Here is a 17,467-nt window from a genome sequence, read left to right on the forward strand (position 1 = left end):
TGTTCGCTAATGAAATCCAAAAAAATACTGGAAAAACTAACTCGTTTCTATTTTTAGCGACATGACTGTCTGTACCTCGACAAAAATCAAATACATGATTCTGCTAGAAAAATGTATGTTTTGTACGTAAAAACATCTCAAAACACATAAATACATTACCATTTATTGAATAAAGCAACGAAAACATGTTGACAGATAGTTTTTACACCTTTAAAATTAAATGATTTTTCCTCTCCAATGCACACAGTCGCTCTACTGTTCGGAAAATGAAGTTGTTATTGGCGTGGAAACTTACTGAGTGTAAACAAAAGTTTGAACATGACAAAGTAGTAGTTATTTTTTGCAAGGTCTGTCTAGAACCAGCAACTTGGGGAAAAAAATTCTCTAAATTTCACCTCGGGATACTCAAGATTTTTTAATGCATCTGAATGCTTACCATAAAACTTGAAAATAAAGTTTTAAACTAATGTGATTAATTTGACAATTCACCATGTGAAAAAATTCCAAATTTGACCAGGGGCCCTTTTCCAAAAAAACAGACTAATATGACAGGAATGTGTCTGCGGAACTGGAAACAAACACACAGGTTTATTTTGATGTTTTTCAATTTTTAACCAAACCTTGTTTCAGACCCCTTTGATTCTCACATCTCAGTAAGTCAGTTTCGGATAGAGCAAATTTAATATTTTTCGGGGTTTAAATTTTTCGGCAACTACAAAAAAATGCTGGGCTACCAGTAAGATTATAAATTTGTCGGACACTGTTAGCAAATCAAACATGGAACTTGATTTATGGTTGGCAACTCTAAATCCCTCCTGTTCCATTTTGGTACTGCATTATGGTCACATTAGCTAAATGCCCAATAGTCTGTGACAAGATTTCAGTATTTACCATTTTCACCAGACTTGAAAATAGACGCTGCAGATAAGAATGATTTTTCCTAGGTGAATTACAGGACATTTACAAATTGCTGCAGGACGAGAGAAAAGTTTGGTAGCTCATTCTGCAGGATGACTGGTTTCAAACAATCTGTCAAGTCCTGGTTCAGGCAAGCTGCAATTTATTTGGTTTCTGATAGTTCAGGCTTTAAACTGGTCTGTGATAGGTGAGGTCAACCAATTAAAATTTTTGATTTATATTATACAGAATCATAAAGATTCTGCCAAGTACCAAAATCTGGTAAATTAAAAATGAATAATGACAATATAAAAAATATCAGGGTTGCAATAAGGGATTTCCACCAAATAAGGCAGTTGCCGAGCATGAGCCATACATGTTAAGGAAGAACCTAAGTGTACAGTAATAATGGGCATCCTGACAATGCAGCTTTTCCATTCTAGCCTTGCAGTAATTAGTTATCATATGCATACTTCAATCAATTAAAAATTGATATTCCAGCTAGTAAGCATTTCCTTAAATTTTATGTTAGTTTACCAAACTGATTATAAAAATTCAGTTTGGTGGCTAAAAATGATTAATAATTCTCAAACACCAACAATGAAATTTGAACAAAAACTGGCTGTAATTTATACCTCTATGACCACACCAAATGAAAAACAAGTGTTCAAAAACATACCTGCCATCACATGACTAGACCAGAATCATTACTTAAGGCAACAAGTGCAGGCCATTTAAAAGGTGTTGTTTCATGTTTGAAAGATAGTGTAAATATTATGAAATAATGTTTAAAGAAGGGAGTCTTAGTATTTAGGTTAGGATTCTTTTTCATTCAGAGAAAATTTTGTGATTTTGAGTCATCTCTTAAACATACAAGACAGTGGTTCTCCTGGATATGACAGATTTAAAAAAAGAAAAGAACTATGCATGACTTGTTATGTTTTCCCTTATTTTGGTCATCATAACACAGTTTTACTCTTCTGAGGGTCTTGCCACCATTCCCCTGGTACTGAAAAAAAAAACAACAGTTTTCTTATGTTCTTTTGTGCAGACACCTGTTGTCGGTGCAAGTGCAAGCAGTGCAACTACCCCATCACAAGTTGGTACACCGTCACAGGGTTCAGCTAGTGATAGCAATACACCAGTCTCGGGCAAAAAGAGGAAGTCTGTGGTGAGTTCATATATTTGACAGGGATGCAGTGCTGCAGTTGGTAAGAAGTTGGCTGCTTTACGCTGAAGCTTTTATCTGGTTTGAATATATATACATGTCAGAACTTAACCTTGTTCAGCACTTTAAAGTGGGCTGAGGATTTGGTCAAATAACTTCTGTTCATCTGTCAGAGGCATTGCACAATAATTGTATTTCTCAAATAAACTATATGTTTTGAGTAAATCAGTTAGAAACTGGTTCAGGCTGTTATACATGTCACATATGCCAAATACAAAGAATTTGTGTATGTAAATGTGAAGAAAGAAAGGCTTTGGCAGTAAAAAAATCCATTTTGCGATGTAATAGTTCTAAATGTAGACCTATATTTTTAGCTCATCTGTCACGAAGTGACAAGGTGAGCTATTGTGACCGCTTGATGTGCGTCGTCCATCGACAATTTCTATAAAAAATCTTCTTGAAAACCACTGGCCAGAATTACACCAAACTTCACAGGAATGATCCTTGGGTGGCCCCCTTTCAAAATTATTCAAAGAATTGAATTCCATGCAGAACTCTGGTTGCCATGGCAACCAAAAGGAAAAACTTTAAAAATCTTCCTTGTCCAAAACCACAGGGCCTAGGGCTTTGATATCTGGTGTGTAGCAGCATCTAGTGGTCCTCTACCAAATTGTTCAAATTATCCCCCAAGGGTCAAATATGGCCCCGCCCTGGGGGTCACATGGTTTATATAGGGAAAACTTTGAAAATCTTCTTGTGCAAAACCACATGGCCTAGGGCTTTGATATTTGGTATGTAGCATGGGGGTCCCAAGATTTATATAGACTTGTATAGGAAAAAGCTTTATAAATCTTCTTGTCTGAAACCATATGACCTAGGCTTTTGATATTTGGTATGATGCATTGTCTAGTAGTCCTCTACCAAAATTGTTCATATTATGCCCCTGGGGTTAAAAGAGGCCCCCCCCCCTGGGGTCACTTAGTTATTATGTGTGTTATATAGGAAAAAATACTTAAAAAATCATCTGATCCTATTTCCAAGACTGTTAAATTATAATTACCTGATTACCCCAAGTAATATGATGTCACTTGACTGTGGCCTTGACCTGCTGACCTACTTTATTGTTTTTTAAGATGCAGCCTTTAATTTTGATGACAAACACAGTTTTGCACACAAACCGTAAAACTGAATTTCATTAACCATGAATGTGACCTACTGACTTTCTTAATATTTTATCATCAGTTTGACATTTGAAACATGTAGCTCATATAACTCAGGTGAGCGAACCAGAGTCATCATGGCCGTCTTGTTCTTGAAATCCCAAAGAAAAAGCGTACAAAATGAAACTAAAATTTAGAGTTCATAGATTTTGTAGATATATATTTATGGAAACCCTCTTACAGCTGTCAGAGAGTACGAAAAAAGAACGAGAACTACAGAGACAGAAGATAAAGGAAAAAAAGGAACGACAGAAGGAGGAACAGAAGTTACAGAAGGAGAAAGAGAGGGAGGAAAAGAAAAAAGAACTGCAGGAGAAAAAGCGACAGAAAGAAGAATTAAAAGAAAAAGAGAGATTAGAGAAAGAAAAATTAAAACAAGAAGAAAAGGTTAGAATATTTATGGTATTTGTGTGAGATGTTGTGAGAAAGTGGAAGATATTCTAATGTTTCAAAATTTGATAAGATTATGTGTTATCAATATGTTACACTTTTATTGTATTCCCTCATTATGGTTTGCCACATAAAAACTGGATTTCATTTTAAAGCATTATCTTGAAGGAAAAACAAAAAGATGATATGCCCGTTTGGGAAAAACGGACATGATGGCGCATGTGTATTAGGTGATGGCAGGTTTGTCTGACTGCCCAACTGTTGTATTTTGTCAAATTGTGTCCTGAGCATAACTTAATAACCATTCAAGATACTAAGTTGAAACTTGGCATATAAATATGTGTTGATCACACCATGTACAGAGTGCAATAACTGTCCCACTTACAAAAAAAGCACTTCCAGTTTCATGTGCCTACGTATCCTGTCACTGCCACATCATGAACCCTCATCAACCATCACATTACCCTTGTTTTGATTGTATATTGCCTCACTTTGTGGACCTTTTGTTTTTTTTATTTATAAAACGTAAAAAAACAGTTTCTAAATTGATAAATTTGTTCATTAGGAGAAAAAAGAAAAGGAACGGCTGGAGAAACTGAAACAGAAAGAAGAAGAAAAGAAACAAAAGGAAAAAGAAAATGAGTAAGGATTTGTTTTATATAATGTTTGATATATATAAAATTGTGTCACATTTTAAGGATTGATTTAGGGCCTCTGTGACTGAGTGGTTAAGGCCGCTGACTTTGAACCACTTGCCCCTCACAGATGTGGGTTCGAGCCCCACTCAGGGTGTTGAATTCTTCTTATGAGGAAGCCATCAAGCTGGCTTATGGAAGGTTGTTGGTTCTATCTGTGATGAAAAAATGCACTGAGGGTCACCAGGCAATATGATGGGTGTAAATTGTGTACAAAACTGGTTGAAACAATCGACATAAGGGAAATTGTTTTAGTGCTGCATATTGTATTAGTGCTACATATTGTATTAGGACTAAATTATAAAAGTCAGTTTATGGGTGCAGGAAAAAATTGTTATACCCCCACCAAACATGTTTGAGGGGGGTATATAGGAGTCAGTTTTGTCACGTCCCGTCCGTCCCGTCCCGAAATCTATTATCTCAGTTATTACCAAATGGATTTGATTCAAACTTAAAATATATGTTCTACCTTATCACCCACATCATGTGACACAAGGTGCATAACTCTTGACACCAAGTTTTCATGAATTATGTCCCCTTTTACTTAGAATTTAAGGTTAATTTTGTTGTATTTTCACTATATCTCAGTTATTACTAAATGGATTTGATTCAAACTTAAAATAGATGTTCCACCTCATCACCCACATCATGTGACACAAGGTTCATAACTCTGACACCATTTTTTTATGAATTATGCCCCTTTTTACTTAGAATTTAAGGTTGATTTTGATGTATTTTCACTATATCACAGTTACTACTGAATGGATTTGATTCAAACTTAAAATAGATGTTCCACCTCATCACCCACATCATGTGCCCACATCATGTGACACAAGGTGCATAACTCTGACACCAAGTTTTCATGAATTATGTCCCCTTTTACTTAGAATTTAAGGTTAATTTTGTTGTATTTTCACTATATCTCAATTATTACAAAATGGATTTGATTCAAACTTAAAATTGATGTTCCACCTCATCACCCACATCATGTGACACAAGGTGCATAACTCTGACACCAATTTTTCATGAATTGTGTCCCCTTTTACCTAGAATTTAAGGTTAATTTTGATGTATTTTCACTATATCTCATTCTGATTGGCTTAGAGCCAAAGGGAAGTAACCTTTTTTTAACTTTTGTACTTAGTTTCTTCCCCTTAAATTCCAGGAATTAGTCTATTTTTAGAAATCCTATTTTTAGATTTTTAATATTTTAGGTATTTTTCTAACTTTTTTTATTATAAGTCCTATGTAAAAAGTAAAAACATTTTTCTGTGGTAACATGGGTCGGTAAGACACTTTTTTGTATTCACTTTTCGTGTATCTCTGATATTAGAGATTTAATATATTTACTAGTATTGCTATACTAGTATTATACTAGTATTACTTATATGTGGAAGCCCAGGATGAAGTACTCCAAAGTATTTTTAAGATTCCTTATGGTTGCCATTCTTCTGTGACAAGACCGTATGGTGGGGGTATGAGTCACTCCTGTGACAGTTCTAGTTAGAATTCCGGTCAAAAATTAGACGATGCTCATTTATCACTTATCCATAGACAAGTAAAATCCAAAATTCCAGTTGTCCAGGTCTTAGGCAACTCAAATAATTAATTTAGCCTGCCTTGAATAGGCATTTAAATTTTAGTGCACCTCTTCAAAGGAGATGGAGGCAAACATTTAATTTTGTATAAAAGATGGTGCTAGGTTAATCCTGACTGTAAAATTATAACCTAATTTTCAGGGCAAAATTGGAAGAGAAGCGTAAAAAGGAAGAAGAGAGAAAACAAAAGGAAGAAGAAAGGAAACAAAAAGAAGAAGAAAAACGAAAAGAAGAAGAAGAAAAGGTATTGAAATTTTAAAAGTTTGATTATTTTATTGGCACAGATTTTAATAGCACGCTCTATCTGTAGTGCTTGTCTTCCTGATATCTCATTATCTTTGTTTCATATATTTGTTTTCATATTTTGAAGACTAAAGGAAAATGAATAGCTGGAGTTTTACTAGGTATTCATCATTGATTGCTTTTTTATGTATTTGAAAGCCATCATTGAACGAAAAATATTTACTGATTTATATAACAGACCAGTCCCAGATATGGAGTTCTTGTAAAAGTCAATATAAAACTGTATTGACAGACTAATGTATAATAGTATTTACAGTGAAACATTGCTTACTTAAGCATTATTGGCTCTTGCACCAGGGTTCACTTGAGTAATTCATGTGGTCCCTGACAGTTTTTCTTACATCTATATTTAAATTGCTGAAGGTACCAAGTTCTTACTTTATACGACGACAGAGCTTATTGAGAGGAAGGGCAGTGACAAGGAATCATAACTCTAGGAAATACCATCTTTGAAATATTTCCCTATTTTTGAAAACCTTGCCCAGAGCATAACTTGAATACTATGTAAGGTATTGACTTGATATTTTACATTGATAGAGGTCAGAGAGAGGGAGTGCAGTGACAAGGAACCATAACTTTAGGTGGTCCAATTTTTTAATCATCCCTTTTTAGCATTGCTCAGGTGAGTTATTGTGATCGCTCGATGTCCGGCGTCTGTCGTCCGTCAACATTTAGCTTGTGTATGCGATAGAGGCTGTAGTTTTCAACTGATCTTCATGAAATTTGGTCAGAATGATCACCTTGATGAAATCTAGGCATAGTTCGAAAATGGGTTATCTGGGATCAAAAACTAGGTCACTAGATCAAATCAAAGAAAAACCTTGTGTATGCGATAGAGACCGTATTTTTCACGTGATCTTCATAAATTTTAGTCAGAATGATTACCTTCATAAAATCTAGGCCAAGTTTGAAAATGGGTTATCTGGGGTCAAAAACTAGGTCACTAGTTCAAATCAAAGAAAAACCTTGTGTATGCGATAGAGGCTGTATTTTTCAACGAATCTTCATAAAGTTTGGTCAGAATGTTTACTTTGATAAAATCTAGGCGAAATTCGAAAATGGGTCATCTGGGGTCAAAAACTAGGTCACTAGGTCAAATCAAAGAAAAACCTTGTGTATGCGATAGAGGCTGTATTTTTCAATTGATCTTCATGAAATTTTGTCAGAATGATAACCTTGATGAAATGTAGGTCAAAATTTGAATACGGGTCATCTGGGGGGTCAAAAACTAGGTCACTAGGTCAAATCAAAGGAAAAAAATGTGTATGAGATAGAGGCTGTATTTTTCAATTGATCTTCATGAAATTTGGTCAGAAGGATTGCCTTGATAAAATCTAGGTTGAGTTCAAATATGGGTCATCTGGGGTCAAAAACTAGGTCACTAGGTCAAATCAAAGAAAAACCTTGTGTATGCGATAGAGGCTGTATTTTTCAATTGATCTTCATGAAATTAAGTCAGAATGAATGCCTTGGTGAAATCTAGGTCAGTTTTGAATATGGGTCATCTGGGATCAAAAAATAGGTCACTAGGTCAGATCAAAGAAAATCCTTGTGTATGAGATAGAGGCTGTACTTTTCAATTGATCTTCATGAAATTTGGTCAGAATGATTGCCATGATGAAATCTAGGTTGAGTTTGAATATGGGTCATCTGGGGGTCAAAAACTAGGTCACTAGGTCAAATAAAAGAAAAACCTTGTGTATGAGATAGAGGCTGTACTTTTCAGTTGATCTTCATGAAATTTGGTCGGAATGATTGCCTTGGTGAAATCTAGTTAGAGTCCGAATATGGGTCATTTGGGATCAGAAACTAGGTCACCAGGTCATATCAAGTAAAATACTTGTTTAAACTCAAGAGACCACATTTTTGGTCCAGTCCTAATGAAAATGGCCAGAATATTTGTTTCCATGAAATTACTAGGTCAAACATGTTTACACTGTTATGATGTGTTTCTCAGGTGAGCGACCTAGGGCCATCTTGGCCCGCTTGTTTTGAAATCCTTGTATGGGGCATAACAAGAATACTATGTAAGGAATTGATTTGATACTTTACATATTCATAGAGATCAGTTAGAGGGAGTGCAGTGTTAATGAATCACAACTCTTGCTGACCACATTTCTCCTTAACACAACCTCTGTGACTGAAAAGTTCCATGTGGCTACAGTAGTTTCGGTGTTACCGATCACCTTGATTTTCAATGCTAGGTGTGACCTATGCCATTTTGTTCCCATTTTAGCAAAGAAAGGAAGAAAAAAAGAAAGAAATGTTCAAGGGTTTTTTCATCAAGAAAGATCCAGTTGTTTCTCCTCCAAAAGTAAGTTTATTTAATACTGATTTTTAAATACATATATTGTAGTGTTTAGGTGTAAGGCTTACTGGCATCGAAAAACTTGTAAAGTAAACAGGAATTGATTTTTAGCTCGACTATTCATAGAATAGTAGAGCTATTGGACTCGCCCATGCGTCGGCGTCCGCGTCCCGATTTGGTTAAGTTTTTGTATGTAAGCTGGTATCTCAGCAACCACTTGTTGGAATGGATTGAAACTTCACACACACTTATTCACTGTGATAAACTGACTTACATTGCACAGGTTCCATAACTCTGTTTTGCTTTTTTACAAAATTATGCCCCTTTTTTGACTTAGAAATTTTTGGTTAAGGTTTTGTATGTAAGCTGGTATCTCAGTACTCACTAATGGGAATGGATTGAAACTTCACACACTTGTTCACTGTCATGATCTGACATGCACAAAGCAGGTCCCATAACTTTATTTTGCTTTTTTACAAAATTATGCCCCTTTTTCAACATAGAAATTTTTGGTTAAGTTTTTGTATGTAAGCTGGTATCTCAATATCCACTAATGGGAAAGGATTGAAACTTCACACACTTGTTCACTGTCATGATATGACATGCAGTGCAAAGGGTCAATAACTCAACTTTGCATTTTACAAAATTATGCCCCTTTTTCAACTTAGGAGTTTTTGGGTTAAATTCTTATATGTAAGCTGGTATCTCAGTACCCACTAATGGGAATGGATTGAAACTTCATACACTTGTCCACTGTCATGAGCTGATAAGCACTATGCAGGTTCCATAACCCTATTTTACTTTTTTACTAAATTATGCCCCTTTTTCGACTTTCTTATTCATTCAAGCGACAAGGCTGTTAAATAGTCGAGCATTGCTGTCCTCCGACAGCTCTTGTTGTTAATTAGAATGATGAGAATGCTGCCAGCGGAGTAGGTTCCTAGCTCTGAATATTGCTGGATTGTATGCTGGCAAGGAAGTTTAGATCTTGTTTTTTACAGTCATTTACCACCAGGTACTGGTTGGAGTTCCAGAAAAAAAGTCATTGAGCACAGTTAACATCAAACATGTAAATTAAATATCTTTAAAAATATGTGTCATTGTGAATGTTTTGCAAGAATCATGTGTGTTTGCATACATATACGTAACCAAAAGAAATGTCACAGCGTTTTGTTATGTTTAGATAATTGAGAAAATTAGTGTAAACTTGGAACAAAAGGTATTTCAATGTAGCCTGGATTTACTTGAAGAAAAGAAACCTGTCTAAGATATATTGTAAGACAAAAAGTGTTCATTCATTGCAGCCAAAAGAGTTGAAAAATGGATTGTTCATGCCCTTTGAGTTGAAACTAAATATGAAGTTGGCCCCAGAACGTAGAGGAAACCCACTGTCTACTGAAGCTAGAGTCAGTTTTGATGAAGAATTTGGTAAACAGGTAACTGTCAGTTTGTTAAACACACCTTAATGAACTTGCCATCTATCCATTTGATTGAATCTTCTGGGAGACAAATGACCATTAATCTAGATGCTACAATTGTTTTTCACATGATGGCAGATTTTATTGACAAGAGATAATAATACACGTTGAAACACAGCTTGCTGAAGCATCAATGGCTCATTTGTGTTGGCCCTAACCACGCTTATTATATTAATAGTCCAGCATTCTGCCATCAGGCAATCAGTGTCTTACAATATGTCCAAGTCATTGATTCGTGTGGAGAAGTTGTTACTTGCAGAGTTCAAGTTACATGTAGATACCAAATTAAGGCTGACCACTGTATACAACTGAAATTCTATGGAAATATAACAATCATACCAACAAAACATGCATGTAGATACCAATAACTTGAAGATTTTATCGTTGGTATCTGTAATTTACAAAAATAAGAATGATGAAATGAGGAATATTTTGTAAGGCTGGAAAAAAAGTAAACGCTTGAGCCGTTGGGTCATTTAAGAAAATGAGATGTCAAGAAATTGATGCAGTTCGAACAGTGGAAACTTGATACAATAACATAAAGGTAATAATAAAAAGTCAGATTTATTATCCCCCGTCAATGAAATCGGGAGGGGGGTATTGAAATGGCGTTGTGTCCGTCCGCAGCCATTTCTCAGTAACTACTTGGTAGAATTTCATGAAACTTGAAATAAACATGAACCAACATACTGCGGTGATGCCCGTCAAGTTTTTTTTTTTGATTGGTCAATTTCCCTCAGAGTTATTGCCCTTGATTTAATAAAAAATGTCCGTCTGCAGCTATTTCTCAGTAACTAACAGGTAGAATTTCATCAATTCGAAATAGACATGAACCAAGATACTGTGCTGATGCCCGTCAAGTTTTTTTTTTTGATAGGTCAATTTCCGTCAGAGTTATTGCCCTTGATGTAATGAAAAATGTCCATCTGCAGCCATTTCTCAGTAACTAGCTGGTAGAATTTCATCAAACTTGAAACAGACATGAACCAAGATACTGCGACGATGCCCTTCAAGGTTTTTTTCGATTGGTCAATTTTCCATATAGTTATTGCCCTTTAATTGTTTAAAAATCCACAGATCTGTACATAACAAACCAACCAATTGGAAGAATTTCATTAAACTTCTTTCATTCTTTTCCATGAACATTTATTATAAACATGTGATGTTGTGTACCTACACCTGGTCACCACCTTACCTTGGTCCCCCCCCCCCCCCCCCCCCACCATTTTTTTGTTGTTTTTTTTGTTTCATTTTTCATTTTCTATCAATATGTATAATCAACATGTAAACTGTTGTATCCTCACCCCCCCCCCCCCCCCCCCCCCCCCCCAGCCCCACCCAAACAAACCATTCATTTTCTTTTAATTTGATTTTGACTAATGAAATTATTTGCTTCTTGGTAACATTCTTAACTTTTTGCTGGATATATTTTTTTGCTGTTCCTCAACTCTGACCCTTTCGGCGGGGGATTCCAATTCATCAAATTTGCTTGTTTATTTCCTAAATGAAAATGAAAAGATGATATTTTTCAGGAATGTGACCATTTGTATTTGGAGAGAATAAAGTCATCATCCTTTACACCTGGGCATTCTGCAAAAACTTGGCCAAGGTAAGCAATTTCACACATGTACACTGGACAGTATTGTTAGAAATTTGCCTTAACCATAGCTGTTCGAAACAAACGGACTACGGGAACAAATGAAGTAATTTTGAGTCTTGCCAAGTTGAAATTAATTGGTTTCACAAAGTAATCAAACTTTACCAGTGATATTCAACATTGTAATAGCTTGAAAATATATGTACTACAGAGAACTGGATGAAGATGATGATGTGGAGTTGCTGTCTCATGAGAAAGAAACAATTGAGAAAGTTACCCACCATGTGAAGTTTCTGTATTTCCATGAAAACACAAGACCACCATACTATGGAACTTGGAGGAAGCGTAGCAAACTCCTCACAGGAAGAAACCCCTTCAAACAAGATGAGGTAATTGAAAGTATTTTGTTATAACATAGAACAATAAAGAAAAGAAAAGACCACATATTTCTCCTTATAATTATGTCTCCCACCACACGGTGGTATGGGAGGCATATTGATTTACTCCAGTCTGTGTGTGTGTCTGTAACAAAGCTTGTCCGCACTCTAAGTCGAACATTTCTCACCAAACTTGAACAAAATGTGCTCGGCCAAGTTCGATAACTAGCCAAATCGGTCCAGGCGTCTTGGAGTTATGGCCCTTGAATTACCAAAAATCGGCCTTTTTGCTCTTGTCCGCACTCTAATTCAAACATTTCTCATCCAATATCAATAAACTTGAACAGTATGTGTTTGACCATGAGACCTGGGCCAAGTTTGATAACTAGCCAAATCGGTCCAGGCATTTTGGAGTTAAGGCCCTTGAATTATCGAAAAATTGGCAGTTTTACTCTTGCCGCACTCGAAGTCGAACATTTCTCATCCGATCTTCAGCAAACTTGAACAAAATGTGTTTGACCATGAGACCTTGGCCAGGGATGATAACTAGCCAAATCGGTCCAGGCATTTTGGAGTTACGGCCCTTGAATTACCGACAAATCCGCCTTTTTACTCTTGTCCGCTCTCTAAATCCAACATTTCTCATCCGATCTTCACTAAACTTGAACAGAATGCGTTTGGCCATAAGACAGCCAAGTTCGATAACTAGCCAAATCCACCCAAGGGTTATAAAACTAGTTTATAGCATCAAGTCCCATAACTCTGACATGCATTTTGGCCAAATTATTCCCCCTTTTGGACTTAGAAAATCCTGGTTAAAGTTTTGCTTGCAAGTAAATATAGCTATTACTTAAAGGCATATAGATTTGAAACTTATTTTTTCTTTTTCTAGATCAATTACCAACCTCACTGGGTCAAGTCCCATAACTCTGACATGTATTTTGGGCATACTATGCCTCCTTTTGGACTTAGAAAATTCTGGTTAAAGTTTAGCGTGCAAGTTACTATCTGCAAAACAAATGCAGATATTAAATTGAAACTTCACATGTATCTTCGGGGTTATAAAACCAGTTGATTGCATCAAGTCCCATAACTCTGACATGCATTTTGGCCAAATCATGACCCTTTTGAACTTAAAACTTCTGGTTAAAGTTTTGCATGAAAGTTACTATCGCCAGAACTAATGCAGATACTGGATTGAAACTCTATTGATATTTTAACATTTAGAGTAATATTCCTGCTTCTGGGACAACGATTCGAATAGTCGAGCACTGGCTGTCTTACAGACAGCTCTTGTTTATTTTATATGTTAAATTTTTCTTGAGTATCAGTACACTTTGTGTTTCAGAATCTGTTTGATTACGAGGTGGACTCTGATGATGAATGGGAAGAAGAAGAACCTGGGGAATCAGTCTCCTCAGATGAGGTCTGTTACTATCTTTTATAACAATATTTTATAGTCAAACCTTTGTCTAGAAAAGGGAGTACATTTTTAATCCCCCGCCATGAGTGGTAGGGGGTTATAGGAATGGTCTCAGTCCGTCCTTCCGTCTTCTGTCCTTCCATAAAATTTTGTGTCAGCTCTGTATCTCCTAAACCCCTTGAAGGATTTTCATGAAACTTGGGCCAAATGATCACCGCATCAAGACAATGTGCAGAACCTATGAGTCGGCCATGTCGGCTCAAGGTCAAGGTCACAACTCTAGGTCAAAGGTTTGAGCCTTCCATTTTGTGTCTGCACTGAATCTCCTAAACCCCTTGAAGGATAATCATGAAACTTGGATCAAGTGATCACCTCATCAAGACGATGTGCAGAACCCATGAGTCAGCCATGGTGTCTCAAGGTCAAGGTCACAAACATTTTTTAGCTCATCTGATTTTTTGAGAAAAAAATGAGTTATTGTCATTACTTGATCGGCGTCGGCGTTGCCTGGTTAAGTTTTATGTTTAGGTCAGCTTTTCTCCTAAACTATTAAAGCTATTGCTTTGAAACTTGCAACACTTGTTAACCATTAAATGCTGACTGTGTACAGCAAGAAACATTACTCCATCCTGCTTTTTGCAAGAATTATGGCCCCTTTTGGACTTAGAAAATCAGATTTCTTGGTTAAGTTTTATGTTTAGGTCAACTTTTCTCCTAAACTATCAAAGCTATTGCTTTAAAACTTGCAACCTTTTTCACCATCGAAAGCTGACAAATATCAGATTTCTGTAAAAGTTTTGTGTTAAGGTCAACTTTTCTCCTTTACGGTCAAAGCTATTACTTTAAACTTGGAGCAGTTATTCACCATTAAAAGCTGACACTGCACAGCAAGTACCGTACTGTAACTCTGCATTGCTTTTTGCATGGCCTCTTTTGGACATAGAAAATCATGGGTAGGTCAATATTTCTATTATACAGAGACAAAAAAATCAGATGAGTGTCTGCACCCGCAAGGCGGTGCTCTTGTTTATGGTTATATGTCATACAGTGTTGACATCATTTTGATTACAACTTCAAAGGGTTTGCTGGAGTTTTTTTTTACTAGTTTTGTTTAAATTTGTTGACAATATGATACGTTTTTATCACATGTATGAACTGGCCATTTAATGTTCTGTCATTTTGATATTTTGTAACTCAGATTTACATGTATAGCTTGAAAAAGGCATAGGGCTGAAACATCTGTAATTAATGTAAAAATTTTGTTAATGTCCGGGTGTTGATTTTTGTAGTAACTGAATTTTTTTTTTGGTAACTTTAAATACTGAATCTTTTCAGTCATATATTTTATCTGTTGAGAAAAAATCCTTTAACACACCTCTTTAACCTTTACCCTGCTAAATTTCTAAAATGGGCTAGTCCATCATTCATTTGGGCAATACCATCATTATTTGAAGGGGTGTTCATTGAAAATTTACTGACTGAATAGCGAACAGTGCAGACCATAAGCAGACTGCATGGACATGCAGGCTGATCTTGGTCTGCACTGGTCGAAAGGAAAAATGACTTGCCGCCAGCCAGCTAAGGGTTAAGTAGGGTTGAATTATTAACTGTGAGGTAAAATCTTCAAAGGGTAAGTTTTCATGTTTCAAGCTGTGAACATGTTCTGAATGGTTTATATACAAATATTAAACAGGAAGAAGAAGAGGGTGAAAAGGTAGAGGAAGATGATGCAGATGCTGATGATTGGATGGTACCTCACGGATATCTCTCTGATGGGGAGGGAGTCGATGAAGATGATGAGGTAAACTTTAAAATATTGATAGTGGAGAGGGGTTGATGAGAATCTAGATATTAACAACTGGATATCTCTTGAATTGAGAGAGTTGGGGACAATGATGTTGAGTGTAAGTAATGAATGTCTAAGCGGATGTTGGATAGTTGTGTGGTCAGCAAGGACTGATGCTAACAGGTAACAGTTACAACACAGATATTTCTTTGATGGGGTGGAAAGTATTAAGTATTGCTTTGAGGTGACCTTAATGTTGACTTTTATGTTTCTCTAAGTCATCATATTTGACCTAGTAAAGTATTGTTTTATGCAGTGTGGTTGTCTGGGACTTGAAGCTAAAGCATAATATTCATTTTAGGTGGTCTTTATTTTATTACCTCCTCCAGCATTGAGTAAAAGTGCCTTATTTTGAAGAATGAGAAATGAACCCAGAAATGTACTAAAGTGTTGTTGAAGATTTTTTTTATGCATTTTAGTGAAGTATCTTCAGTAAAAGTACAGACTATGTGCCGTGCAGAGCAGGAAAATGCATGGAAAACAAGTTTTTCACAAAGAAAAATCATGGAATTTGAAAAGTATCACTTTTGTCATGGAAGTCTGGGAAATTCTTAGAAATAGCCTTTAAGTTTGAAATACCTCCATGCAGTTACGAAAGATGATAAAAAATAGTTTCTTCAAAATGGAAGTGCTGATTTTGCAATGATCAACATGGTATAAAGTAAGATGTTTAAGAGTTTGTATCACAGAAAATGTTTTAGAGTGATGTGATCCAGTAATTGAAATGTTCTATTTTTTAAAGCTCACCTGAGTACTTCCTGAGAAAAGGCGAAAAGTCCTGTCATTTTGTTCGGTTAACTCTGTATGAACTGATTAGACTCGCTGCAAAACCGTACATTTTAAAAAAACATGGGAGATATTTTAAGATTGCTAAGATAGGGTTGATAGGGTATTTCAGTGTGTTGTCATATACTGTAGGTTGATGCTGCAAGTAAACAAGATCTGCAGAAAGTTCGTCAGGCAGCATGGGAAAGTGAACTGAAGCGTCAGGCAAAACCTCTCAAGATGCTGGCTATTGGATGTGCCTGGGAGAATGACGAGACCACCACTATTGCTGCTAAACAATTGGAAACATTACTTACATATAAGGTACTGGTATTAACCCTCTTGTTAATTATGTCTCCCACACCACTGTGTGGTGGGAGACATATTGATTTACTGCTGTCTGTCTGTCCCTCTGTCACAAATCTTGTCCGCACTCTAAGTCGAACATTTCTCATCCGATCTTCACCAAACTTGAACAAAATTTATTTGCCAGTAAGTCCTCGACCAAGTTCAGTTACTAGCCAAATTGGCCCAGGCACTTTGGAATTATGGCCCTTGAATTACTGAAAATCGCTCAGGTCTTTGGCACATATAGGATCCATATACTACTAATGTGAATAATAGTATATGGGTCCTTTATGTCCCCAAGATTTAATCATGTCAGATGATTAGGCAGTTGAGGTCTTTGTGCATGGTTGACTTATATACTACTATACAGATGATTAGACAGTTGTGGGGGAGACATGCGCTTTTGTCTAAAACGACTCTAGTTTTTTGTTGTTTCCATTTTTGATCGTCCTTTGAAGTTTATTAATCCCCCGCAGTGGCGGAGGGATTATAGGAATGGTCTGCGTCCTTCCGTCCGTAACAAAATCGTGTCCGGTCCATATCTCCTAAACCCCTTGAAGGATTTTCATGAAACTTGGGTCAAATAATCACCTCATCAAGACGATGTGCAGAACCCATGAGTCAGCTTGTCGGCTCAAGGTCAAAGTCAAAACTCAAGGTCAAAGGTTTGAGCCTTCCAATTTGTGTCCGCTCTATATCTCCTAAACCCCTTGAAGGAATTTTATAAAACTTGGGTCAAATGATCACCTCATCAAGACAATGTGCAGAACCCATGAATCAGCCATGCCAGCTCAAGGTCAAGGTCAAAGGTTTGAGCCTTCCATTTTGTGTCCGCTCTATATCTCTTAAACCCTTGAAGGAATTTTATAAAACTTGGGTCAAATGATCACCTCATCAAGACGATGTGCAGAACTCATGAGTCAGCATGCCGGCTCAAGGTCAAGGTCACAACTTAGGGCCAAAGGTTTGAACCTTCCATTTTGTGACCGCTCTTCTCCAAAACCCTTGAAGGATTTTCATGAAACTTGGGTCAAACGATCGCCTCATCAAGCAT

At 36.4% G+C, this 17,467-nt stretch overlaps 1 protein-coding gene across 1 annotated transcript in view; it reads left to right on the top strand.

Moving 5' to 3' along the window:
* The window catches only part of LOC123566070 (chromatin assembly factor 1 subunit A-A-like), a 33,313-nt gene that overhangs the window by 10,371 nt on the left and 5,475 nt on the right, over window positions 1–17,467 (top strand). Inside the window, exons 4-14 of the mRNA XM_045359902.2 lie at window positions 1,949–2,068; window positions 3,469–3,672; window positions 4,241–4,317; window positions 6,110–6,212; window positions 8,508–8,585; window positions 9,884–10,015; window positions 11,590–11,666; window positions 11,866–12,043; window positions 13,380–13,457; window positions 15,148–15,255; window positions 16,219–16,389. Coding sequence (XP_045215837.2) covers window positions 1,949–2,068; window positions 3,469–3,672; window positions 4,241–4,317; window positions 6,110–6,212; window positions 8,508–8,585; window positions 9,884–10,015; window positions 11,590–11,666; window positions 11,866–12,043; window positions 13,380–13,457; window positions 15,148–15,255; window positions 16,219–16,389 — 1,326 coding nt within the window. The remainder of the gene's footprint in view (window positions 1–1,948; window positions 2,069–3,468; window positions 3,673–4,240; window positions 4,318–6,109; window positions 6,213–8,507; window positions 8,586–9,883; window positions 10,016–11,589; window positions 11,667–11,865; window positions 12,044–13,379; window positions 13,458–15,147; window positions 15,256–16,218; window positions 16,390–17,467) is intronic.

The sequence above is a fragment of the Mercenaria mercenaria genome, chromosome 8 (assembly GCF_021730395.1).
Source record: "Mercenaria mercenaria strain notata chromosome 8, MADL_Memer_1, whole genome shotgun sequence".
NCBI lineage: Eukaryota > Metazoa > Mollusca > Bivalvia > Venerida > Veneridae > Mercenaria > Mercenaria mercenaria.